This window comes from Scleropages formosus, chromosome 6 (genome assembly GCF_900964775.1).
Source record: "Scleropages formosus chromosome 6, fSclFor1.1, whole genome shotgun sequence".
NCBI classification, from domain to species: Eukaryota; Metazoa; Chordata; class Actinopteri; order Osteoglossiformes; family Osteoglossidae; genus Scleropages; species Scleropages formosus.
In genome coordinates this window covers 23,622,615-23,649,243 of record NC_041811.1, presented here as the reverse complement: position 1 = coordinate 23,649,243, position 26,629 = coordinate 23,622,615, and the positions used below count along the sequence as shown (strand labels likewise).

General features: G+C 40.5%; 1 protein-coding gene across 2 annotated transcripts in view; it reads left to right on the top strand.

The window, feature by feature from the left end:
• The window catches only part of col27a1b (collagen, type XXVII, alpha 1b), a 98,460-nt gene that overhangs the window by 9,646 nt on the left and 62,185 nt on the right, over positions 1-26,629 (top strand). For both annotated transcript variants that reach the window (XM_018748439.2, XM_018748447.2), the window contains exons 3-7: positions 1,653-2,920; positions 8,820-8,873; positions 16,334-16,387; positions 20,546-20,599; positions 21,565-21,618. In XM_018748439.2, the coding sequence (XP_018603955.1) occupies positions 1,653-2,920; positions 8,820-8,873; positions 16,334-16,387; positions 20,546-20,599; positions 21,565-21,618 (1,484 nt within the window). The remainder of the gene's footprint in view (positions 1-1,652; positions 2,921-8,819; positions 8,874-16,333; positions 16,388-20,545; positions 20,600-21,564; positions 21,619-26,629) is intronic.

The window sequence follows — 26,629 nt, the reverse complement described above, 5'->3', positions numbered from 1 at the left end:
TGGAAATCTCAACCTCACTGTTCATAGTTGAGCCATATGCTTTTGTTTAGTCTCCCTGGCACACCAATCAGCAAGTTCCAACCTGGGCATGAAAGTGGTGGGGGCCAGATTTATTTTGAAGTTCACAAAATAATACAACAGGGAGAATTCATTCCCTAGGTCGAGCTTCTGGTCTCAATGAAAAAGGTAAAGTTTTTCCATCATAATTATATGGTTCCAATTTGGTATGAGCTTCCTGAAGTTTACGACAAATGTACTTTTGAAAGTACATTTCTAGCGAAAGCATTGTAATTCCAACTGTACTTTGAAGATAGATAAAACATGTTCTCTCTCTCAGGGTTACAAAGGCAAAGGTTCCAATGCAGGAAATGACGTTTCCTTAGCCTGGAGAATACGTATTTTTCATAAATTTGTTCACATTTCACTACCCTCATCTGTTTAATACACCTTATTAAGCACATTCTGCGAAAGTTTACATTAGCAGTGAGCAGAACAGCTCTGAGATGTTCTTAATGCTCAAATGATGCTCTTCCCTCATGAGCCTTTCAGCTTTAGGAGGAATATGTTCTGTCATCCCTCACTCTCCTGTTGGATAGCCATACTCATCCAGTGGGCCTGCCATCTGAAACCAGACACGGGAACTTAGTGAGCAAGAGTAGAATTGCTTAAATAAATAGTAAGGACAGCCAGAATTGGCGAGACACTTAGGATACTCCATTCTGTCGACTCTAGGGGAAAATTTACCTGGCAAGCTTGATAAGTTCCCCTGTGAGGCCCCTATTATTGAACAATATGTCATACAGTGTATTCAGCGTATTCTGTTTTCAGGTAGACAACCACTGACTGTGTTTGCAGTGTGGAACTTCTATCTGACCTACATACGGAGAACATACCCCAGGGAGGTGGTGGATAATTTAAACCTGGGTTAATCTTGACAGTTTATAAGAAAGGAGCAATGCCTCTGTCTGGTTCCAATCTCTTGTTCTGGATGACATAATGCTTTTTATTAGCTTTAACACGACTTCCAGCAGAAAAGAAATTCCTCGAGGGTAGAATACAGTTATCTGCTAACCTGGATTTTGCTGTGAAATGAAAAGTTGGTCATATAAAATTTCAGTAATGCTGTCATCATTAAGAAGCTTAATTTTATAAAACAGCTATAAAACATCAAGGGCTATTAAGTTTTTTAAATGTTAAGGATGACTCCTTATTTGGTAAAAACTCAGGTACAGTCAGACAGTACTCATAATAATAAAAACTGTGGTAGCTCATTCTTGTTTTATGCTCAGACTGTAAAAGGTCCAACATCTCAGTTTCTAGCCTGAGTCTGAACTGTGCATTGTGACCTGGAGTTCTTTGCTGATGGGATATAACTGGTATATTTCCATGAGGGAGGGGAAAGCTTAAGTCAGCCAGGGTATCATAGCTGATAGTTACATAAGCATTTTCTCAGTAATTCAAAGGAAATTATTGTGAACAGACTAGTATACCCCGAATAGGAACCTACTTTGTTCTGGTCAAAAAACAGAAGACAATTTAATAAAGCAGGAATACAGGGATGAGGAGCAACCCTTTAAAGTGCAATGCAAAAAAAGTATGCAATTAGCTTATGTGTTGTTTTGATGTCTTACATTTGTGTCCCCCCCTGGCAGATGTGGATGTCCTCCAAAGGTTGGGCCTTGCAGGAAAGAAGGCAGTGGCTCCATCCCCAGGCTCTCGCTCAGTCCCGCCGGGGGTCATCCCGTTCAAGTCAGGAGTCATTCTCACTCAGCGGGCACGTATTGAGGCACGGGTGGATGCTGTGGTACCACCTGCCTTTGGCACAGACCTTGCCTTGGTCCTGAGCCTGTGCTCCCATCGCATCAACAGTGCCTTCCTCTTTGCCATTGTGTCCAAGAAGAAGAAGCTGCAGCTGGGGGTGCAGTTTGTCCCTGGGAAGATTGTGGTCTACGTGGGGCAGAAAAAGTCTGTATATTTTGATTATGACATTCATGATGGCCAGTGGCACAACCTGGCTATGGACATCCGAGGCCAAAAGGTCACTTTATTTACTTCTTGTGGGAAGCAACGTGTACATGCAGATATGCATTTTAAAAAAGAAGAGACTCTGGACACCGAGGGCTCCTTCCTCTTGGGCAAAATGAACCAAAATTCAGTCCAATTTGAAGGTGCTATCTGTCAGTTCGACATTTACCCCTCTGCTAAGGCAGCTCACAATTATTGTAAGTACATTAAGAAACAGTGCAGAGAGGCAGATACCTACCGGCCCAATCTGCCACCACTCATTCCTCTGTTGCCTAGAGATCCAAATGTTACTGTCACCTTCAACAACCCTCTTTTGTTGACTGAAGTTACCAAAAAGGTCTTCACCCCAAGCCTGTCTCTGAATGTTGCTGGAACCAGTGTAAGGTATGTGGTCCCAACAACTAGATTGCCTACATTAAGCTCCATTTCATACCGTGGCAAGAAGAAAGCCCAACCCAGTGTGACGACCCCATCCCCCCGCACCACAGCAGCCCCTAGTGTTGTTCACCCTGGACTACAACACCCGATATATGCCCGAACACAGACTGTTACCGTTCCCCTCAGGACAAGTGCCACTTTCTCCAAAACTTCTGCTCAAAAACATCTTAAGCCAACCCCCAGCAACGGGTCCCCAAAAACCACGTCTGGAAAAGATGCCAAAAGTAAACTTAAAAGCTCAACTGTGACCACTGCTGCTGTCACAAAGAGACAGCCGCTCACACCAGCCAAAAAGAAAGCTGAGCCAAAAGGAACCACCCTGCGTTATACCAAACACACCTCCTTCATGCCAGTCACACCAGCAGCCACTGACAGCTACCAAACCTATGACTTGGAACCAACGCAATACTCCCTCTTAGTTGGACCCCCAGGACTGAAAGGAGAGCCAGGACCAATGGTAAGGTCCTTTCAGTCAGAAGTGGACATGTGTTTTGGATGTAAGCGTATGAATGTATGTGTATGAGTGTTTTTGTTTTCCTTTCATGAAAATATTTGAGTCAGGTATGAGTGGCCAAAAGCCCCAATGCAATTTCAGCAGGAGGCAAACATAGGTGCTGAGCTCAGTGAAGCAGTTTGTGTCGGCAATGGTCCATATGCGAGTGGCTCTCATCCTTCCTTTGTTCCTCTTGTACTACTGGAGGATGCACCTTCATGTCCCTGCCTTACAAAGTGAGGGAAGACATTACAGAGGTCCTCGGAGGGGTGGGAGAAAGGGGCAGCTATCATCAGAGCATGCAAGAAGTTCACACCATGGGCAATAAAGAGGATCTCACTGTGTGGTCCTGTCCAGCAGACCAGGGCTCTGATGGAAAGAAGTATGGCTGTGATCCCAGGATCAGTACAGCAGAAAACTGCTTCTTGCTGTTAGGGACAGAGTGAGTAGTGGGACTTGCAATGGACTAGTGTAATGTCAGGTGTATACCCTGATTATTCTAGGGCACTGTACTTCTGGGATAGGTTTAAGGCCGATCTGACCCTGACTTGGACAAGTGAATTATGAAAGTGAGCGAATGAGTGAGTGACTTTTGGACTTTGTTTAGGAGCTTCATAGAGATCATAAATCACTCAAAGAGGTAAAAGATTTACTTTCTATTTTTCTCAAAAATAACCAATTCAAAGAGCACCATTTTAGATTTCAGGACTCGTCTATCCCACTGCACCTTTGTAAATTTCTTCTTTTAATTATGTAATTTTTTTTTTTCTCTCACCAATTTACAGTGCTGTGTTCTTTTAGCAATGTGGAGAACCTCCATTAGCGTTGACTGTGAAAGGGCAAAGCGTAACGTCAGAGCCATGGTCGTCATTAGAAGTGTTTACTGAGTGTGAGATTTTTCTTGTTTTTCACAGGCAGGTTAGAAAAAGAACAGTGGACAGGATTCCTCTCTAGGAGCACAGGGAAGAACAATGGTGCGCTTCCAAAGCTGTGCTAAAGGTTAGGGCAGGGGAAATAAAGCACGACTGGTTAACATTCTCTTCCTCACTGCTGACGCAGGCTTCGGGAGAGTGTGAGGACCGGGTCCTTTGCACATTTCTTTGATGGGTCCGGTAGCCGCTGGAACATCTCGAAAATCTCTCTTTCACAGGCCATAAGGAGCATTGACATAGTTTAAGCAGGAAACGAGACATGATAACGACAGTAAACATTTTTTAAGGTTATCTCTTCATGTACGCTATTAATACCGCTTGCGACTGCCCTCCGACCACCGCTCATTTTTTGTCTGTCTTTGTCTGCATGTGCGCTTATGTGTGTGCCTGCGTATGTGCACGTGTGCGTCCTGCTGTAAATTACTTGAAGCACTTTCACCACTTCCAGCATTCCGAGTTTGATTAGACCATCTGCTGGTTTGTGTTGCCATGTAGTTCATCTCTCAAATAGCTCCAGTCTCTGTAATTAAAGCGCAATTACAGCCTTCAGTCTTTCAGGATGGCAAAGTGACTTGAGGTTGGATGTAAGGACACAACCGGCCTGTCATTACCTAGTCTTAAATTGCTGGCACACACGATACGGCACTTCTTTCTACGAGTGCAACTGTTACAGTCGTTTCACAGTAAAAGTCTATTCGCAGCACTACGTATGAAATTAGCACAGACGACAAACTGTTCGTCTGCAAATAAAACATGAAATGCCTTTGTAGCCTACATATTTCGGCTTATCGTAAAGTAGAGGAAGTGAAGAGTTTGACATCAGAATCTCCAATAAAATGAAAACACGGTTTGCATTTGATGAAAATAGGAATGGTACAACAAGAAGAATGACTCTTGATTATTTATTTCTTCTGCAAATAGCCTTTCTTTTCAGATGTTTGTAAAGCTTTTCTTCGACGCTACCTTTTCTATTGCGTTTGAACATCTGAAAATTCTGTCTAAATGTAATGTTACATAGGTCAGATTGCAGGATGCTGGATCATTAAATACCTCTTGCTTGGAATAATTTAATACGATCTTGGGGGTGTGTGAATTCTATTTGATGAATCGTGAGGTTGAACAGATTATATGCACTGACTTTGTCCAAAGAAAGGACATTTTCTGCTTGATTGTGTGACATTTTCAGTTGGTCCAGTTCAAACTAACCCTGCATATTGCAGGCCCCAGATTTATAAATGAAGCAGAATCAGACCTTTAAAGACGGTGCTGTATTTGATAGCAGAGGATTCTGAGTGCTGAGAAGAGTGGCACAACTCCTGCTGCAGCTAGTGCCAATGTGGGAAGGATGCTGAATAGGTGGCATATAGTAGATGACAATGACAATGTGATGCTACAATGAGCATCTGGCCTGATATGATGCCAGACACAATTTTCTCTGTTCATCATTGCACAGTGTAACATTAAGGTTTAAAACAGCTTATGCAAAGACTGTTTGTGTGGTTTTGATCTCCCATACCTGAGGCTACGGAGACCATGTTTTTCCTCCTGTTTCTGAATTCAGCAAATTCAAATTTGAATTGAACTTCAGTCAGGACACACTGCAGCAGGACGAAGAATGGGTGTATTAAGTTGCGTGAGGCTGACACAAGTTCAGCAGTAAATAGCTACAGTTCGTGTGTTTTGTTGTGTTTGAGAATGAAAACGTTCCCCCTGTGTTTCTGAGAGTTACACTTCAGTGTTAATGAAATCACAGATTTTTTTTTTTTTTTTTATGGCCAGGCTAACAAGCTTCACTTAGGCAAGGGCCTAACTCACACTTGAGTGTCTCTCATGAGTAAATTCGCTTCACCAGGGAGGTCACCGTTTACTTGCAGAGGCTCTGCTGTTGTTTGACGTGTTGGTTTCCTGTCTTATCAACTGAGGACCTCATCAGAAACAAACAGACACTTTTCAGCCACCCAGCCAAGGGAGGGGGGCTTTACATAAACAAACAGGCCGAGAACTCCCCAGCTCTGTCTTGGAGCATCATGGCCCCAGTGCCTTCCTCAAAGGGAGTCTTTCTTCTCGGGTGGTGTATGTGGGGGGTGGGGGGGATGCGCCACGTAGAATCTGGGGGGAGGCCCAGAGGGAGGTCTGCAAAGGCCTCAGGCCCGTCACCACTTCCGTCTCGCCATTAAGCTTGGGTAAACACACGCGCGCACACAGGCCATGCAGGTCTCACATTAGCATGTCACACTCAACTTGACTGCAGCCAGTGTTCCACATTTAACTTCAGATAGAAGGGTTGCTGACTGAGTGCCTTGTTCGAACATCCAGTTGGCCACATCTCTGAAGAAGCCATTTAATTCAATTTGCTGAGGCCTGAAATAAAAATGTACTTAGAGATAGCTGTCATTTGACTTATGTGTTATATGGATCAATGGTGTATTGTGACAGCCCAACACATTTTTCATCCCTCATCTCATTCAAACGCTTGTGCTTTTCTGCTCGGTGCCATAACTGGATTTTCCAGAAAACTGACAGCTCCAGGAGCAGTCCGTATATTCCACATACAAAGTATAACTCTGTGGAAATATTTGCGAGGCAGAATAATGGTATTAGCTTGCTATTTTGGATTATTTGATAATCTTCACACAGTTAGAATAGTTAATACTGGAAATACATTTTTAGCAGTTAGCAAATTTCTCAATTTACAGTACATCTGTTCATTTTATTAAAGATGAAAAATGTATTCATTTGGCCTGGTTTTTTTTTTTAACAAGCCTTCACGTGGTTTTGGCACAATGTCTTTGACGAGGAGCCAGAATGTAAATTGTTGAGAGTCCGTGCTCCCAGAGAGCAATAAGGAAGTGTCCTCACCATAACAGTCAAGGCTAAGGGATGCAAACAGAGGTCTGGGTGCACTTAGGGAACAAACCCAAAAGCTGGAGGACACCTGGTTCTTCTCTCAGTGAATGACAAAGATCGGCATAGGTGAACAGGGACAGGGATGGATAACAGGGGTGACAGGAACTGCACTAACAAGCAAACTGAATAACATGTCAGGTTTGTCCAAATGCCATGTTGACATTCCCTCACTGCTCAGCCTTCACACAAATGTCAGTTCATATTTATGTTTAAATAAAGCCCACTGGCCAGGCAGTGATACATTCATGCTGAAAAATTGAAGTGATTATTGTTAATTTTTTAAGAAGTATTTTTCTTTATTTTATTCTTTCTTATGATTTCCAATTTTTTCATATTCCGGTGTCTGTAGTTTTGTCAGTTTACAGTAAAGGCCTTTCTTACATATTCTTTACCATTCAGTTCTCTTACAAGAGAAAAGAGAGAGAAAAAAGCACTAACAATCATATTGTTCAGTATTACAATCTGAAGGTGCCAGAAGTCAGCAGTTTTGTGACACTGCTGGTTGGATATGACTCAGCTGGCTTGATACTGGAGTCCTTGTCAGTCCCTGTGTGCAAATGCTTTTCCAGCAACAACCAAGTGATGTGATTTAAGGACACTCCACTACGGGGAAAATGTACCTCCTTGTGTGCGTCGATCACTGACAGTGCGCTAAACTCACCTGACCTTCTAAACTGGGATGTATTGGTCCACCCCATAGATCCTAACAAAATTTATGAACAATATTCACATCATCTGAAACCGCTTGTCTCGTACGGGGTTGCAGGAAGCTGGAGCCTAACCCCATAACACAGGGCGTAAGGCCGGAGGGGGAGGGGACACACCCAGGACGGGACGCCAGTCCGTCGCAAGGCACCCCAAGCGGGACTCGAACCCCAGACCCACTGGAGAGCAGGACCCATCCAACCCACTGCGCCACCACACCCCCCTCTATGAAGAATATGATCTTTCTTAATTTTTTCATTATTACATTCTTTGCAAACAGTTGCTAGTTTAGTGATTCATACAGTTGGAAATTTGATGAAAGATATTAAAGCAAGTTAAAAAGTGTGTTGTCTCAACCACATTATACCTAGGGTCTCTCCAACTCTCCAACCACTGATGGAGCATGATGCTGACAGTTGAGGCTATGTTATAATAATCAGACTTTAGGAAAAAATCTGTGACTCCGAAAGCCATAAGTAGATTGTACTTAAATAAAAGCAAAAATTATATAAAAATGTAAACAACCAATGTTTTCTTTGAACTGCAAAAAAAAAGAATGGTGGTAACTTGCTGCCTCAGATTACATCCACGGTCCCCACCAGCTCTTCCTCCCATGCTGTCCAACATGAGACGTGTTCATTACGTTTGCAACCGCTTTACTGTTAAGTGTAAAAAGCAGGTCTGTGTCTTCTTAGACTCTGGTGCTGATCTGAAATAAAGTGTGCTTATTACATGTTTAGAGAAACAGACCTGGAAGCTCGGGGGCAGCCGTCTGGTAAACACAAAGGAGCTGCACCTCACTTGAGGCATTCTAGTGTTATGGGAACAAGGTGAGGTGATGGAGCAGGTAAACATGTATTCTGAAGTTTGCCGGTTCCCGGAGATGCCCTGCTGTAGTAGCGAGTAAGCTAGATCTTTACAATGTGTAGTCTCTGCTTTGCTGACCTCATGAACTTCTTACATCACTTGCAGCCAGGCTAAGAGCAGGCCTTAAATCGACTTGTGTCCAAAGTATTTTTGCAAGGGGTTATTTCAGGGGATGTCTTACAAAGATTTGCAGCTGTTTGCATGTGTGAGTGCATGTTTGTGTGAGCTTGCTATGTGTATTGTCCGTAGAGTGCAGTGCCAGCTAAAACTCAGTTCCCCTTCCACCCGAACATGCTAGACTCTGTAAACAACTACAGTACTTATTTTCATATGAAGGTGGACTTCAGACAGTGCAGCCCAGTACAGTTGTACATTGGATGTCACTAGACAGGTGGAAGATGTAGTTCTCACAGTTTGTGTTCTGTTCTCCCACCCACACCCTATCCTCCCAGGGACCGTCAGGACCACCTGGAAAGCCAGGCGTACCAGGCAAGAGGGGTCCACGGGTGAGTCTGAGTGTTGAATACCTTCTTTTCCGCTGCAGAAAAAGTGCAATGTTCTGATCTGTGCAAACTGGTCACTTACACACCTTCCAGTCTTAAAAATGATCTCGACCCAGTAACATCATGCAGAAATAACAGTTTCAGTGGTGCTGATTTAGATTGTGTAAACAAGATCCCTGGATTATAAGGCATTACACCCCCAGTGCTTGTTTTCTTTTGGTTTAGTTCATACTCAATTCATTGTGGGCTATGCCTATAGCTGAGAATCAAACACAAGAAAAGAATACTCATAGAATCATAAATTGTTTCTGTATTCTCACAAGTATTTTCCAGTAAATTATACAACATTGTTACCACACAACTGTGTTCAACTGATTTTTAGCCATTTTGCATAATATCAGCTCTGAGTTGTGGAAAAGTATCAGTGAGGCAACATTTCTCATTTTCAGCCAAAATAAAAATACAGATTTAAAAACAAAACGTTTTGTTTTTTATCTGATGCTCAGCAGGTTAAATGCTAAAAATGATTTTTTTTTATTTCAAACTTTTCCACTTTTTATCATGAGGTGTGCTTTGTGGTAAATAACCCATATGGAAATGGCCAATCTGACTATAAAGTGGCTGTAAAAGTACAAAGGGATTATTTTTCTTTAGCAGTATGTAAACAATGCCTGGCTTGTTTATTGCTTAAAGATTTTGCCCGTTGAGTGCTTTCATTCCTTTGTGGGACATCAGATGAACAGAATTAATATTTGGTGACGGTGTGGTTGTTTTGTTCTCTCAGGATTTTTTATAGCCCATAAACTATTAAAGCCCTTAGTAATTGCTTCCTTTTTTCTTCCACTCTGCCTTAATTTCTGCACTGCAGCTATTGAGCTTTGATTCTTATTTGGACATGTGTAACATGACCTTATTTTACAATGCAGTGCATTCCCAGCATCCCTGTCCCACTGGAATATTACTTAGTTTAATAAATGTAGGGATTGGTTTTCTCCCCATTCTCACTGTGACAGCCTCGTACTGTCCAACAGTTTGGACACCGGCATTCCTTTGGTAGATCTTTTTGAGGCTATGAGAACCAAAGCCAATAGTTATTTCATTGAGCTCTAAAAAATATAGCTTAATAAATATGTAAGCCATGTCTATGTCGTTTTTATGAAAAACAGTACAACTTTCTTAACTTACCGTGTGAAAAAGTAGATTTACAGTATCTTGTATTCTGTATTTGTTGGCATTGAGAAGCTATTGTTTTTTCTTTCTTTTGGTTTGGCGCCATCTAATGCGTAATGAATTCCAGTTGGAATGAAGTCATTAGAACTGAACATTGGTGATTTGCAAGTGTTTTGCATTGAAAATAGCAAATCGCTTCCATAAATCATCAATCTATTAATCCACAGTAAATGTGGCTGCTATGTGTGCATAGATCAGAAGCTGAAAGAGTAATAGTTCCTTAAATGGGAACAAGATTCTTAGGAAAAGGATGTGGCTGAGTTGCTAGCATTGATATATGACTCAAATGAGGTGTTGGAAATTCAACTTTTGTCAACAGGAAAATGATTATTCCTCACAAAATATAACTGAGCTGCAAACAGAAAAGGTTCTTTTAAGTGGTGCCATTTGAGTGTACTTGTTTGTTTATAGCTCACCCTGTTTAAAGATTCCTGTCTAGATGTGTATGGCTGTCTTTGTGGGTATTTGTGTGTATGCCTGTGTTTCTGTGTACATTTTCAGTTGTTTGTGTAAGTTCATGGGCACGCACACGTGTGTGTGTGTGTGTGTGTGTGTGTGTGTGTGTGCGCACATGTGCAGTTGGTCAGCCCACTCTGGAAGGTCCACTAGGGTGGGCTGAGAGAAATCCCTTTAAATGGAGAATGAGATCTTTGTACAGAAAGGATTAGAGATATCTAAAGCCCTGTGGTCAGCTGCAGACCATCCAGTCCTAAGTACTGCAACAGCACTGGATCGCTTTCACTGACAAGAGCAGCAGTCTCTTCATCAGTGTTTGGTGCATGGAAGAAGATTCTTGCTACATTCTAGATTCATGCTACATTCTTCCTCCATGGCTGACTTTATGCATTAGCCATGATGCAAAATGAAGCTGGTGTGGTAGTGATCAATTTAAGGGCGTGCAGTAGGCAACGGGAAAGCAAGAGCACATGTGGGGGACAGCAGGGGTTGGAGGAAGTGTGACGAACAAACTGAGCCATCGTTGACATGATTTAAATTCAGCACAACACATGGGCAGACCACTGGTGGGTGTTCAAAAACCCCTAAAAAGACAGTCTTCCACGAGATCATACACAACTCGTCATCCTGCAACAGCTCCAACACCCACAGCGATGTTAACAGTAAGCTGGGCAGACAGCTGCTACAGAGAAGTAAATAAAAAACAACCGTTTCACCTCCCTAGGGCATCACGTTGCCGTTCACCTAATAAACGAATATGTTTGCTTAAACTCACATCATCAAATGGATAGTCAGGAATTCAGTGTTTTTGTTTTAACACCTTTCCTTTCTGAGGATAGAGGATACATTTGGTGATGTATTCAACAGAGGCCTCTTTTCAAGTTGCATGTTCACTTGTCTTTTTGCTGTTTTCAACTGCAGTGGGTCTCAGACCAAATGTGCTGTAGAATGTACTGTACAAAGAGCTTCACCAGAAGTCTGTTATGGCATTATATTTACTTATGTCTGTTTCTTGGGAAGGGGGTGCGGTGGCGCAGTGGGTTGGACCGGGTCCTGCTCTCCGGTGGGTCTGCGCTTCGAGTCCCGCTTGGGGTGCCTTGCGGCGGACTGGAGTCCCGTCCTGGGTGTGTCCCCTCCCTCTCTGGCCTTATGCCCTGTGTTGCCGGGTAGGCTCCGGTTCCCCGCGACCCTGTATCGGACAAGCGGTTCTGAAAATGTGTGTGTGTGTGTGTTTCTTGGAGGGGGTCCTGCTCTCCAGTGGGTCTGGGGTTCAAGTCTCACTTGGGGTGCCTTGCGACAGACTGGGGTCCCGTCCTGGATGTGTCCCCTCCCCCTCCAGCCCTGTGCCCTGTGTTGTCAGGTTAGGCTCCAGCTCCCTGCGACCCCGTATGGGACAAGCGGTTTCAGACAGTCTGTGTGTGTGTGTTTCTTGTGTAATGTATGCTGCATAGTGGTTTGTAACAAATTGACTCTACTCAGTTTCTGCATTAAAATCTCTCCTTCTGTTGATGTAATGCACTTTTTGTATTTTTCTCTGACATGTATGCCACTCTGGAGGAAAGTATCTGCTAAATGAATAAATGTAAATGTGAAATGCTTCCAGTGATCTGAAAATGACCACGCAGGACCATAATTAATTTCTACTCACTACATGTGCAAATCCAAATTTTAACTTTACGGGCGCAGCTTCACCGATCAGGGACAAGTTTTCTGCAATACAAATGTCCCACTTCAAAAGCAGTCGGATTTAAAAAAAAAATCCATAATAGTTGATATCAAATGCAATTAAGATCATTATCAAAAACATCTGTGAGCCTTTGCACGGCATAGAAAAAATGCTGATGTGAGCCAAGCAACTGGTACACTTATGCAATTGTTTTCACAGAAGATGCAACATTGTTGTTCAATATAAGGGAATATGTTCTATTGGAAACTGATTCTAATTCTTGGCATCTTTGTGTCTGGAGGCGAAGGGGATTCATGAACCCGACCCTCAACTCCATTTATCTGGTACCTTCAAAAGTCTGACGTGTTTGTTCATCTGATTTCTTTACCAGAGCAGCACTAGGAGAACTGCACAGTAATTTTATTAGTCATGGAAATGTGTGTTGTGACTCGAAAGAATGGGATTTCTGTACTCTCGGATTTTACCCACAGCTCAAGCTTGCAAAACCCGGTTTCCCAAAGGGTTCATCGTTCAACCAGACCAGACACAACCTTTAACCCTTATGAGCCACTGCATGTGGGTGTGAGTTGTAGTTTAGCAACCATCGTCAACACAAGATGTGGAACAAAATGCAGCTGAAGTCTATGAACTCACCTCCACCTTAAGGCTTAGTGGGGGTGCCAGTTAAGTGAAATTGCTGATGAATTCTACATACTTATGATCACGCTTGCTTTTGACAACCTGGCAAGGAGGTGCCAAGTCAGTTCAGATGACCAAGTACCTATGTGTCTGACTTGCTGACCCTGATTTCAACAGCTCTGGGCTACAAAACGGCTTCTCATCTATGTTCTCCAAGAGTGGGGTCTAAAGTCTTGGTCAAAGGAGTCTTTGTCAGGGGTGTGAAGTTTCCTCTCCCCTTCACATTGCAGCTGAAACTCACTGCTGCAGAGTGTTCAGCTCTAATAATTAATAAAAACTAATGTAGAAGTATTTTTTTATAATTATGAATAAATTTTTGCAGATTTGCAAAAATTCCACATTCTTATTTGGTCACACATATAATGAACTATGGAAAATTCAGAGTCACAAGTTCATCTGAAACACATGTTTTTGGACCTTGAGAGCATGTGGAGCAAACCCAGGAGAATATACTGAGAACACCCAAACTCTGCGCAGACTGGGCCAATTTCAATCCCACATCCAAATCAATAGCCCTGGACCTATGACATATCAGCGATACTCCTTGTGATTCCATTCTCCCATAAAATCTATATATCCTTCAATAAAATAAACAGCAGTATAAATTAATGAAAACATCCACAATAATAATGGTAAAAAATCTTGTTTATTGTTTAAGAAACAGAGCATTTTGGATTTTTTATTTGGATTTCTGGAGGGACCCTTATGCTGACCATTAAGCAAAACAGTTAAGAGTTTCATTGAACATCCTTCAATATAAATGTGAGAAGAAACGTCGAAACGTCTTTGAGTGATTGCATCAACTATAGAGATACATGTAAAATTTGAATATTTTTCCTATTTTTGCATTTTTGACATGGCTAAATGCAATTTGTGAACAGAACTTTGTGAATACAATTCTTATGGTATCCTATTCTATTAGTGCTAAAGGTACAGAGCATTGAACATAGATTCCTGGTAGACAGTTTGTGTTTGTCAAACAGGTCAATGTTCCTTGTCAGAGGCTGACTAGCCAGCTATGCAGTATGTAGTTATTACAGCAGATGTTATGCTATGAAATCTATTTTCCAAGTCCTAAAATACCGCAAAGGGGAAATTACAGTCCGCTGGATTCTGGGTGCCCTGTAATTTAGGAGAGTTGTGAATTCTAATACAAGCACCAACTCTTGACTGCTGCTTTCTTGTCATTAATGTCTTCAGAACAGGAAGATGTTTGGTACTGGCTTATTGAAACCAACTTTTACAAGGACACTCTAAGTACTTAAAGAGAAAGGAGAAGAAACAGACATTCAACCATAGCTATCATTCTTGGACCTTTTGTTTGGCAAGAGAGGGGATTGTGTTGAATGTTACTGCTTGCATCAGCATCATGATAAGCAAGGTACATGACCTGTGCATGAGAGTGCAGAGATGAGTAACATGTAATTTTTATGTATAAATGTTGAATAGACTCTGCCAGAGTGTGGTCTCCCTGGTTGCTGTTTTGGTCATCTGGAATGTGCAGTGACCTTCCGTGGTCAGGGCTGTTGGCCAGTAGCACAGAGACTGTGGCTTTCAAGCTTGGTCCCTTCCCAGCCAGTAACGCTGAGCCCTGCATTGGCCAGCTTCAAACTGTTTCCTAGCTTGGTGGGAATTTGGTTTCTGTCTCCACTTACTGAAGACACGTGCTGCCTGTACTGTGTACTGACAGATAGCCCAAAGCCTCTGGAACTTCTTTCTCGGTGTACTTGTCTACTCAACGAGCCTCCTATCATCTCATTTCTGTTTCTTTTCAGTTTTCCCCCACATTTATGTGTATCCCAAGTAACAGTCCTGTTCCTGTGCATTAACTTTCAAAAAAGTGGTAGTAAAAACATTAGACAGTAGTATGTATATCCTGACCCTCACTGATTGACCTCCATTAAGCAGTTTACTGTAAGTCAAATCTAGGGTCAGCATGAGGTGCCATATGCAAGAATACAATTTCCTTACTCTGTTATTGTGTCATGTCCCTGGCTCCTTGGTGGAAGTGCCCCCTGACCTGAGGGAAAGTGAAAGCAAGACAGGCAGGGGTAATGACTTAGAGACACATGTTAAGTGGGTGTTATAGCGACAAAACAACCAGTAATGAGCATTTAGATGGAGAGCTGAAGCTCTTGAGAAAGTCTATGTCAGCAAAGGAAATATCACGACGTAACAATACATGTAGACTCTTCTGAAGATCAGCTCTCAAAATGGTGCAGGACAAGACTCATAAAAACTCCTTAACAAAAGCATAATAGCAGCAAAATATTTTGAAGCATGAAATTCAAAGAGGACTAAAGGCGTGTGAAAGAAGAGTTAAGTATTTGCAAGATGTTCTGTGTGTCAGAATGCATGAAAAATGACCACAAATGGCATTCTCTTGACTTTACAATTAGTAGCCAGAGCACCAAGTGTTCATATGAAATACTTAATCCTCCTCAGAACTTTAGCTTAGGTGATCTCAATTGGAATTATTGTCTTGGGTAACTCATTTTATCTCTGCTTCTGGGTTTGGTATAACTTTTTTGAGTCAATGGAGTTTACTTTGTTAAAACCATCAGCATTCTTGTTGAATATTTCTCTACTGCAATATGGATCCCATAGTCCTCACATAAACGCTTGTAGCTGAGATTACCTTGCAGCTCATACACAAGTTGCATGAGCAAATAAGAAATATTCATTATCTTGGCTGAGGAAGGCAAAGGTTTTAGTACATTGGGAGGTGGAGAAAATTACATCCACATGTCATAACTCAAACAAAGTTTCCATGCGGCAGACTCAGACACTGATAGCTACAGCAGGCTGGGTGTCATGATGACACGGGAAACGATGTAGTCCAGACTTCTATATAAGAAGTAACGTGGAGTTACACTGCCAGCATTGAGAGGCAAATATTTCACCCTATGTGGGAGACTGGGTAGTATTGAGGAATGGGAGGGCTACTTTTAGACCACAATGACAAATCCAGGAGCACTCTATAAAAATCAAGCTTCAAGGAATAAAATGACAGTGCTAGTTCTTTTGAGCTGAAGTGTTAAAAGCACAATGATATGATTCTGTAAGGTTTTGCTCTTTTGCTGTCACTTTTGATGAAGTTTTGTTGATGCACTACTACAAGTAGCTTTTTGGAAGACTATTGCTTCATGGATTAATTTTGCATATCAGTGTTTCTCTGAAGAATCAGAATTACACAGAAAAATCTCTTGTGTCTCAGCAATATTATTAGAGACCAGTTTCCTGCTCTCCAGTCTTTTAGTGTTCAACTATGCAAATATTTCCCCTTGTCCTCAAGGAGGTTTTTCTTTGGTTTATTTCGGCTGAAATCACCTTATGTATATTATATCATTTAACCATAGTTTCCATGCATTCTCAAGTGTTCCTTATATCATTCTTGCTTGTTATGTTCCAGGGTCCTCCCGGTCCACATGGAAATCCAGGCCCCCCAGGTCCACCTGGCCTTAAGGTATGAATAGATGGAGTATGTTCCGTGATGCAGAATAATGCAGTGCTGAGCTCTGCGTGCGCTAGCCCAGTGTATATTTACTTATGAGGACTGAAAATAAATCACTGAACTCAAAGATTTCCTCTCAATGCCACTGTAAACAGATTTAGGGATTTTTCTGCAAAAAAGTAACCCCAGCAAATTAAGATAACTGCCTCAAGTAATGCTGTGATTTATGAATATCTCAGAAATCCTCATATCTGGCTTTTAACGATGTATAAGAAACACAACTATCAAAAATCTAAAGTCTCCTGCATCAGCTATTCCAGAGAACCTTCTGCTATCCTCTGCTGTATAATCCCTTATTATTGCACTAGATATTTACTTTTAATCTCAGCTTTCCTTTAGCTAAGACAAGTGATTTAAAGCTGTATTTTCAGTCATAAAGCCTTACAAAAAGAATTACTTGTAGGATATCTTACTGAAGTTAGTAAGCATTTTAGTAAACTTTCGATGAAGTTTGCCAAGATAAAAATAAAGCAAATAGAAATAAAGGCACTCATTTTTTTCTTTCCATTTCATTTTTTTTTGGCATTTTTGGACATAACAGAAAAAATGAAATAACTTCCTTCCACATGCTAGAAGAGTATTAAAATGATTGCATCATGAATTGCTTGAGTAACAAAGTACTCAGTTACAATTCATTTTATTTAATAATTTTTCATTTTATTTAATAATGAAGAAATATGACAATTAAAAAAACTTTTACATACGTAGGTCATCACTGATCAGGTGATTATACACTGAAAATACAAAGGGGCAGCACATTATTTGAAAGCGGTAAAGGAAAAATCATTTTTCTTCTCTGTGATGGTAGTCTTTGCTCATCCGCACGGTATGTTGTGGAAAATTCTGAGTGGACAAAAAGTGAGTTGAATAATGGTTGGGTATTAACAGTAATTTAAAAAACCTGAATAACCTCCAGTAAGAAAAGAAAAAAAAACCACCAAAAGAACTAATAGAACGTCTTCTGTGTGGTTATCCAGTCAGGCAGGTCTGAAGAAGAAGTCGGCCCACAACACAGCTATGGAGCCTGGAACATTTCACACAGTCAGACAGGAACAATTAGGTGTTATGAATTTACTAGCTATCAATTGTATTTAAACCTGAGAAATATGCTGTTCCATCCTAATAATTTCCCTTGTCTGTAATGGCATATATGGAAGGCAAACTCGGACAGACTTGCTCACAAAGATCCTATTTTGCCTACAGCCCACACTCCTTCACTTTGGACAGAGCTTTCCCACTGCAAGTTGCCGAGCACAAGTACATTAAAATGTATACAGCAGTAGATACAGATCAACAAGGCAGATTCATACCACAAACTGTCAGGCCACTCATTGAACTTCTTTATGCTTCTTAACCTACACTGTGCAAGATCTGAGTTATCTTCATATTTTCTTGTATAATCTCTCACGGCTAAAGAGAGACTGCAGATAACAGTTTCCATCTAAACCTGCTTAGCCTTGTTAAACAGCAAAGAAATTTTCTTTGCTCTTGGCTCCATATTTCCGCCATTCTTTCCTGCGCCATGTTCTGCATTTATAGTCCTAGCTTTTTTGTATCTAACCCAAACAGAAAAGGATCCTTTTCATGTAATGCTTTGTGCAGACAGTTAACGGAACACTGCCGAAGTGGAAAAACACCTGGGCTTTGACATTCCATTTCATGTCTGCAGAACATGTAATGAATCACAGTCTAAGCAAGGAGGTTGTAATGAAAAATATAAGAGGATATACGAGAAAGGGCCACTCTTGAACATAAACAATACCATGGCACGATTTCAGACCCATCTTCAGTCACTCAGATGCCAAAACCACACTATGAGCTTTTTCTAAGTTTACCCACAGAGCAAATGTGTGCGGGATTTTTTGGAACTGCACCCTAGAAGTTGGAAACTGGCCATAATGGCAAAGAAATCTCTCCATAACTGTTAGAGCAAAGACACTGATGTAGTCATTAGTTGAAAAGGATGGCATGCACACAAGTAGAAGGTATTGTTTGAAGACAATGAATGGACAGTAACAGAGTGGTTCAAGTGTTAAAAAAGAACATTTCAGCAAAGCAAAAATGAGCCCAGCTGCATGCAATTACGCTCTCCTTTGCTACAGTCATGTATAAATCATTTTAAAATCATGTTTTCCTGGTTCACTACAAAATCTCATACTCCTGACATCTTTTTCCTGCTCAGGCTAAAATTGGCTCCTACTCCTGAATTTAACATTTGGGTACCTTCTCCCCATCGCTCTCCTACCTGCCAGATCAGCACCCTGTTTATTTCATCTTCACACTCTGTGAAACCTGGCACTTCACATGCCATTTACATCATGGCAGTGGAGCTTCATTAAGCCACAAGCAGGTCTGAATGCTGAGATTCGCTAGGAAATGTTTTTTGTTTCACATTTCACATGCTCAAAAATCAGATGGGAAGAATGGAGCCAGTAGGGGCCTTGGGTTCATACTCTTTTGTGGACATTTGAAACCCCAGCTGTAAAAATACAATTGCGTCTGCTCGCCACAACCCCCATTGCCCCTGACAGAGCGTTCATATTGCCCCAAATCCTTCCTGATGCTTCAGCGTGTCACACTTTCCTCAGGCCCAGTGTATCCTCCTGTACTTAGCATATTTTGTAGCAAGCCTTTCAACATTCACTTACACTTTCAGATTAACATTCAAGGATCTGTTTTTTTATGTTGTACCACTTCCTTGAAAGAAAGATGCAAGGTGCACAGCACCTTAGATTATTGTTGTTATGAAACTAATGATACATTCAAAATTTTAGTCTTGTTTTCAGACTTGTTCCAAATTGCCTTCATTTTTAGTAAAGTGTTGACACCACTACAAACAGCACTGTATGTTCCATTGTTGTGACACAGGATGAGGTAGTATTTTATTTACTGTGCTGTGCTGTCCTATTCTATGCAGTAAATCCGGTTACATCTGGAAATGGTCAAGCATTCACACTGTGCATGGATTCTTAATAACACACATACAGTATTTACAAATGTCTTCACAACTAAGCTGTCATGAAAGTCAGTGAGTACATTAATACAATTGATTAGTAGATTATTAATTAAAATGTATATAACGAATATAATGTATAAAACGTATATAAATATAAATCAAATATAAAACGAATATAAATATAATACGAATATAAAATGTATATAATGAACGTAGCAGAAATGTTATATATAAACCAATAAAATGAGTTTATTAGGCTGAACCTTTCCACTGAAAATGTAACACTAAAATTCTATAGTCACTTCAAGATAAAAAGGTCCAGATCTTTGTCAAAGCTATTTTTTTACTAGTCCTCAAAGCTTCCAAACAACAATTAAAGTTCCAAACAGCTGTTAAAACAGGTAATGTTTAAACTCTTTAGTGGGGAAAATAACAAAATTTGCACTGAGCTAAATTACTATTTCACCAGATTCAATTTACAGTATATCTTTTCCATCAATGAATTTCATAATTCCACTTATTTGTCCTTTTTCAATAAGTTTCATGTGAACAGAGCTTTTAATTTCCTTTTGTTAAAAGCAGGTGTTAAAACTTTTCATGAGGCAGATTAATGAGGACCTGTTTGGTTTATTGATGTTCAGACCCTTTCTAAAATTGTTTCGTTCACTGGGACCAAAGCGATGCAGAAGTTGTAAACCACAGGAGTGCTCGAGGGAGAAAACAGCTTTGCTCTGAGTTTAATTTCCTACATACAGCTTTGAAGTGCAAAACACCTTATTGTTTGCTCCAACAATGAAACGTCATGTTTCTTGAAGGAAATATAACTGTCTCATGCTGCTGTACAACTGCAAAGGTTCACTGAAGGCATCTCATGTGTCAATAAGTTCAATATACACAGATCACAGAAGAGTATTAACATTTTTAATGTTATTGGAGGTTTTCTGTAACATCACACACTGACCATAGTTCACACCAGTCTTGTGTGTGTATGCAGCAGAGCAGAGGGGAGGGCTACAACCTTAAGGATGTACGAATTTTGGAGGAAGTTATCTTTAAGATTTTGACATAGGCTGAGTTGTCCTTGAGTCAGTGATGCTAGTGAAAAAGGTACTTTTTGAGACTGGATCAAGTAACCTGGCTCTGCTGTCTTTCAGGGAAGGAAAGGTGACCCTGGACTCTCACCTGGCAGTGCACCCAGTGGAGAAAAAGTGAGTGCCATGACCTCACCATTTTCTGGCTGATCCTTGTAGATCTACGTCCTCAGCTCTATGCTATTGTGTTTTATACTGAAGAGAGTTTAAAAGAAATAAATTGAAACCAAACCCAAGAATACCACTCATTCCACAAAGCACAGCTCTTATGAGTGCATCAGATATTCTAATGAGATAAATACAATTTCATAAAAGAATCAAGATTCTCCCTTTCCACCAGCTAATTAAAAGCCCTTTCGCTGATGTCCAGTCAGCTTCACTGCTGGCCCTTGAGAATATTTTTCATTTTAAACACTTCTACTTTGCCTGAAGGATGTATGGAATCTTGGGTTTCAGTCTTCATACCAGTAATTTTGTTGTGACAGAAGTTAAGCAGCAAGCAAATTCAAAGTAACTATTTTGAATAAAAGTATATATTTGTGGTGAAGACTGTCCCCATTTAAATATTGCCTTTTCCTGCCAAAGCAGCAAAACAGGTCATTTTCTTTTTAACAAAAGGCAAATTAAAAAACAGAAAGATACATTTTTTTCTAAATTGCTCTGTGACAATGCTAGCAAGAGAACAATGCTAGAGAGTAACATATAAATCAAACAAATTTCCTCTACTTTCTACCTAAACACATCATGAATTTCACAAAAATCTCACATCAAGGTAAAAATCATTTTTTTTTACCTTTATGGGTCATTGTACCTACAGCAACATAAATTTACGCAGCTGGATGTTTCAAGTAAAGAGTCTTAGAGCTATTACAGCCGTTGCTCATTTGCAGTTTGAAGAACTGCTTCTTTACCATGGCGGAGTGAAAAATACATGGATGCAATCAGATTTATGTAAATGTCTGTGTTTTGTACCTGCATGTCAGAACTAAGCATGTGTTCAGTTACACAATAGAAATGGATTTAAAACAAATCGTGTATGGTCGGTTAACTAAGCATCCTTTTCTAAATGCTTGTTGTTTCAGGGAGACCCTGGAATTTTGGGCCCTTCTGGATTAAGTGGCCAACCTGGTCGAAAGGTAGGCAAAAGAAACACCCCGTTGCACATCCTTCCACAAAGGCCTTGCACAGAATCATTAGCAGGGAGATGTAAAATGGGCAAAAAGCATACATGACCACAAAGTGCGCTTTGGATGAAAATGGGCAGCTGGTAGCATTGTGGTCATTAAGGTTGCAGGTTTTAATCCTACATCTAGCTATAGTACCCTTGAGCATAGTACTTACCCTAAATTGCTCCAGTAATTATCCGGTGTATAAATGGCTAAATGATTTTAAATACTTTGTAAGCTGTTTTGGAGGAAAGTGTCAGCTAAATAAATATAAAATGTGCCAGCTCAAGTGTATTTATGTGAAGGAATGTTCCTTTACCCACTAAAAAGTATATATTTTAAATGTACAGAAAAGATTCAGCCATTTAAAAGTATATATTTTATTATTACTGTATATTATTGCTGCTGATCATGACACTGTTTGTTTTGGTAATTCAAGAGTTGAGGAGTGCCGAATAGTTTGAGTTTACACTCATATGAACCTCCCTTGTACTGAAGGGGGATAGTTTGGCAGATTACAGAGAGATTCTTGTTTGTCCTTGGAGGGCAGGCTGACATAGTCAAGATGCAGCCTCTTTTGTATCCAGATACCTTGACCGGGCAGTAGTCTAGGTTTATACAATATATAATATATGTGTTTATCACAAAAAAAGCCAGCAGGGATGCTTTCCTATATATGCGAGAGGAGCCACAGGATGAATTACTTGTTCATAAATTTTTATGTAACATTGGTCTTATTCCCTCAACATATAGTTGTCCGGAAGACACTGTGAAATCTTTAGAACTCCTTTGCTGCCAAACAAGCTTTCTGCAGTTCTACTTTCATATCTCTACTTTCTAGGTCACACTCATACTTTCTTAGCATAAATGAGTCCCAGTTAGTGTTGTTGGTGGGAACTGGAAGTGCTGGGTACTGCCAGGGATTGGGAGGGCTGGTTGGTTCTTATTTATTATGGCAATATGTGGTTTTGTAACTTAGTCAGAAGGGGACTTCCTGTGCAGTGAAGGTAACCTGTTGTCTTCTGGAGATTTTCAAAAAGTACAAAATCTTAAAGTCTTTCATTCTTTTTAAAATCAGGAAATCTTACTTAGTTTTGTGTAGTGCAATCAACTGTTGTAAATAATGTATAGTGTATAAAAAAAAAATGCAGCTATACTATACATTTCTGCCTATGTGTCTGTTATTAAAATACATCTTAAAATGAATATGTTAAAATTAAAAATTTCAGCTAAAACATATTAAATGGTAAGTTACCTGGCAGGCTTGAAGAAAACATGGTTTTTATTAAGCATCTGTGGTACAATGGAAAGTATAAAAACGATGGAAAAATAATGGGGAGACCATTTCATCTTTTGGAAACAGAAAACTGTTATTCCATAAATAATGTTTGGCACACAGAGAAAATCAGAAAATTAAGTGTAAAGGTCTGCAGTCATGAAAACTTCTCTAATTGATACAATTTATCTTTGTAGTTAAGTATGATCTCTTTGAACCTTTGCGTTTAGGTACTGTATTTGTATAAACATGCTTGTGATGTAATTGAAGTAGGAGGTAGCACCTCAGGACCTCCAGGTTACAGTCTTGCATTGACATCCTTGCATTGTGACTCTGGTTCTGATGTGGTGCTGTTTTGACAAGCTGTTTCACTGTTCCAGCAGCAATTTGCAATCACGTTGGTTGAGGCCCTGGATGTTGTTCATGTATTCATCTAGAAGACAGAAGCTGATGTAGACCTTTCATGGTGCCTTGTTTTAACATGGACTTCCCCAAGGCACTCACTATCTAACGTTAACTACTTGTGCAGCCTCTCCTGGAGGCCCATAGCTTATGGTGATATACCTTTGAACTTTATGCTAGTACATCACCAGGTAACACAGAAAACATTTCCTAAATGTTTAAACATTCCACCCTTCCCTTCATCCCCAGAGTTAATTGGATGGGAGATGGAGGTCAAGCAACAGACATTCCTTGTATCAGCTTAAAGATCAACAAAAAGAAATAATAATAATAATAATAAGAAGAAGAAGAAGAAGAAGAAGAAGAAGAATAAATGCCTGTTATTATTTGGTCCCTGCTGATTGAGCCCCATTACTGCAAGCAGGAAAAGTCAGTCATGCCCAACCAGTGAGGAAGGACATGTTTTATAGAACACAGAGACCTAGAAAATGGCAACCCTCCACTACTATAGCATGTCCCCCTTTGCTGTGTGGCCCAGTAGTATTGCCCCACTGAGCAGGAATGCATTTATGATGCTTGCCTGCAGCCCCCCCATATGTGCACACCCCACACCCTCTTTTGTGCCCAGTGGGCCTCCACTACTCACCGTGCCAAAGCGCTGCTGTGGCCCACAAAGAATGGCAATTAAATTAGATGCAACACTGATCAATTCTTCAACTCTAAGCAGCCCCTTAATATGTCACTGTTTTTTGCACAACCACTGGCCACTGATCCCATGACCCTTCCACCTGCTCCCAGGCCACAGGCTCTCATGTCACTTGCCAGATAAGGCTGGATAAATGGCAAGGAGCCCGAACAAGCCACAATTCAAGTGAGGAAATGTGTACACAATGTAGTAAAACAAGGTCATCCTCTAGTCACCAGCTGGGATAGGAAAATAAACAGGAGAAAGGGGTGGTGTGGGGAGTGGAGGAAGAGCTGGCATTAGCCCATGGTGTTATTCTGGAGAGCATTACTGCCCCTGGAGCTTTCAGTAGACCGTTGGTGGACTGTGTTTCCCCCAATGCCTGACTCCACATAGCAGGTGGCATCTCTAAAAAGAAATAATAACTTAAAAGGCGTTTTGGGTAATATTTTTCACTCCACAATCACACTAGTTCAGTGTGCCTTGCCACGTTTTACTTCGATCATGCAAACATCTCTCCTTTTGTCTTCTTATCAACAGTCGTTATGTGCTTGACCGGTGCTTCTGGGACAGACTCTGCATCACCACAACCCTGATCAGGACAAGCAGTTATTGAAAATGGATGGATGATGTGTGATACCTAAGAAAGCTTTGGGGATTATTTTAATGGTCATTATTTGGTGTATAGCAGGAATAATTAACATTAAACACATTTTGTTAAAATACTTGCCTAATGGGTACAAACACAACCACCAACATTCCATTCATTGACTTGTTTTCCATTATGCTCTGTTAGCAACTTCCTTCACACACCTTGCTTAGATTAAGAGTACCGCACCATAAGCATGTTTCTCCAAACCAGGAAAAATCAGTCACCCGAGTCATGTGAAATTACTCGTTTCGTGAGTCACTGAGCAGTCTAAGCTGGTCTGGAAGTTTATATGCAAAAGAAAACATGCATCAGATGGCATTCAGAAAGGTTTTATGTGATCATATTATTGAATTCAGGACCTCTGAATACTTTAATTGCATGTGCTGAACAAGTTTGGTTTGGCATGCATATGCTGGTAATGCTATGGGATTATAAGGAACCAGAATACAGGTGGTCTTCGGCATACAACAAGGTTCCATTCTGCCGACCACTTCGTCAGTCCACTTCATCATGAGTCCCCATTATACGAACCATAAAGATATATAAAAATTAATATGCATGAAATTTCTATTATATAATATGGCTTTGTTATATTTTGACTAATTATATACATTATTTGTAATTCATTTTCATTACTAATGTAGAATAGTATTAATATAATATTAATGCTGTATGATATAATTATAAGTATAATTTCATTCTGACTTATTATTTTCACTTTATTGTCTTATCAAGGTAAAGCATCATTACTACTATATCCGTCTGAGGACAAAGAAAATGCCACCTGTGTAAATTCTACTGCACCAACTTTAGTCATATTGAAAAGTCATTTGAGTGTTTCTTTCAAAAAGCTCCTTAACCAAAGAAGCATGTGTTATAAAACAGGAAACATACTGCGTTGGTCCTGAGCTGTAAAATGGCACATTTTCTTCAGGCTGTCAAATGATCTGTGTCAGTTTCATTTGACTTTTCCATGGAAAAGTTAAAGTTGCCGGCTTCACCTTCCAGTCTTGAACATCACACTTCCCTTAATACGGGCACTGTGAGAGGGGCAAATGGAAAAAAATGCACAAATTCTGGGTTTTTTGCCAGTTACAGTGAACTCCATACTTTCCCTGAGCAAGCACCAAGTTGTAGATGAGAAATTCATGATGTCATTCTCCCTGAGGGCTGACACACGAGAACACACTGTATTGTTTTATTTTATTCTTGGTAATCAGTCTGAATGTTGGTCTGAAGAACAGCTAAAATACTTTCGGAGGAAAAAAGACAGTTGTGTTTTACAATATATTTCATTCTTGAAATTTAAGGCCGCTAATTTTGAAAAAACTTTCACTGTTCATCGCTTCAGATGTGCCTTCAAATTAATATGAACCCAGCATTGCCTTTGGGTGGTGATGCCAGGGTCAAACTTGATCCAAGGCAGCCAGTGAAGGGTCATGTACTGGAAAGTGAGTACAGTTTAGCTTATGAGTTTTGCAAAGGGTTTTCAGGAATGCTTTGCCATCCTAAGGGGTGAGGGAAAGTTAATACATACCTGTGTATATATATATATATATATATATGTGTAGATATATATAGGCAGATTGTTTTAATTCATGTCTGTCCCAGGTACCGAAATCATAGCTTGAAACAGAAGTAACTGCAGAGGTGCATGGGAGTTTCTTTAAAGATCTCTTGGTGTGCTTTCACTTCATAAAAACTGCAAAATCGTCGGAAAAACCGAATCCGTCCCGGAAGAGTAGCGAACACAACACGGCTGGGAATGCACTTCTGTGTTGCCGGAGGGTTCCTACTTAGAGACAAACAGATTGCATTCAGAGTGCAAGGCGGGCATCTGGGTTAAGAAAGGGGAGTTCAGGGGTACAAGGCTGGCTTGCAAATATCCTGTACCATAATCTCACACTCTCACATACTGTAGGCAGTGCCTATCTGCCAACCCAGCATTTCGCCCACATAGTGAAAC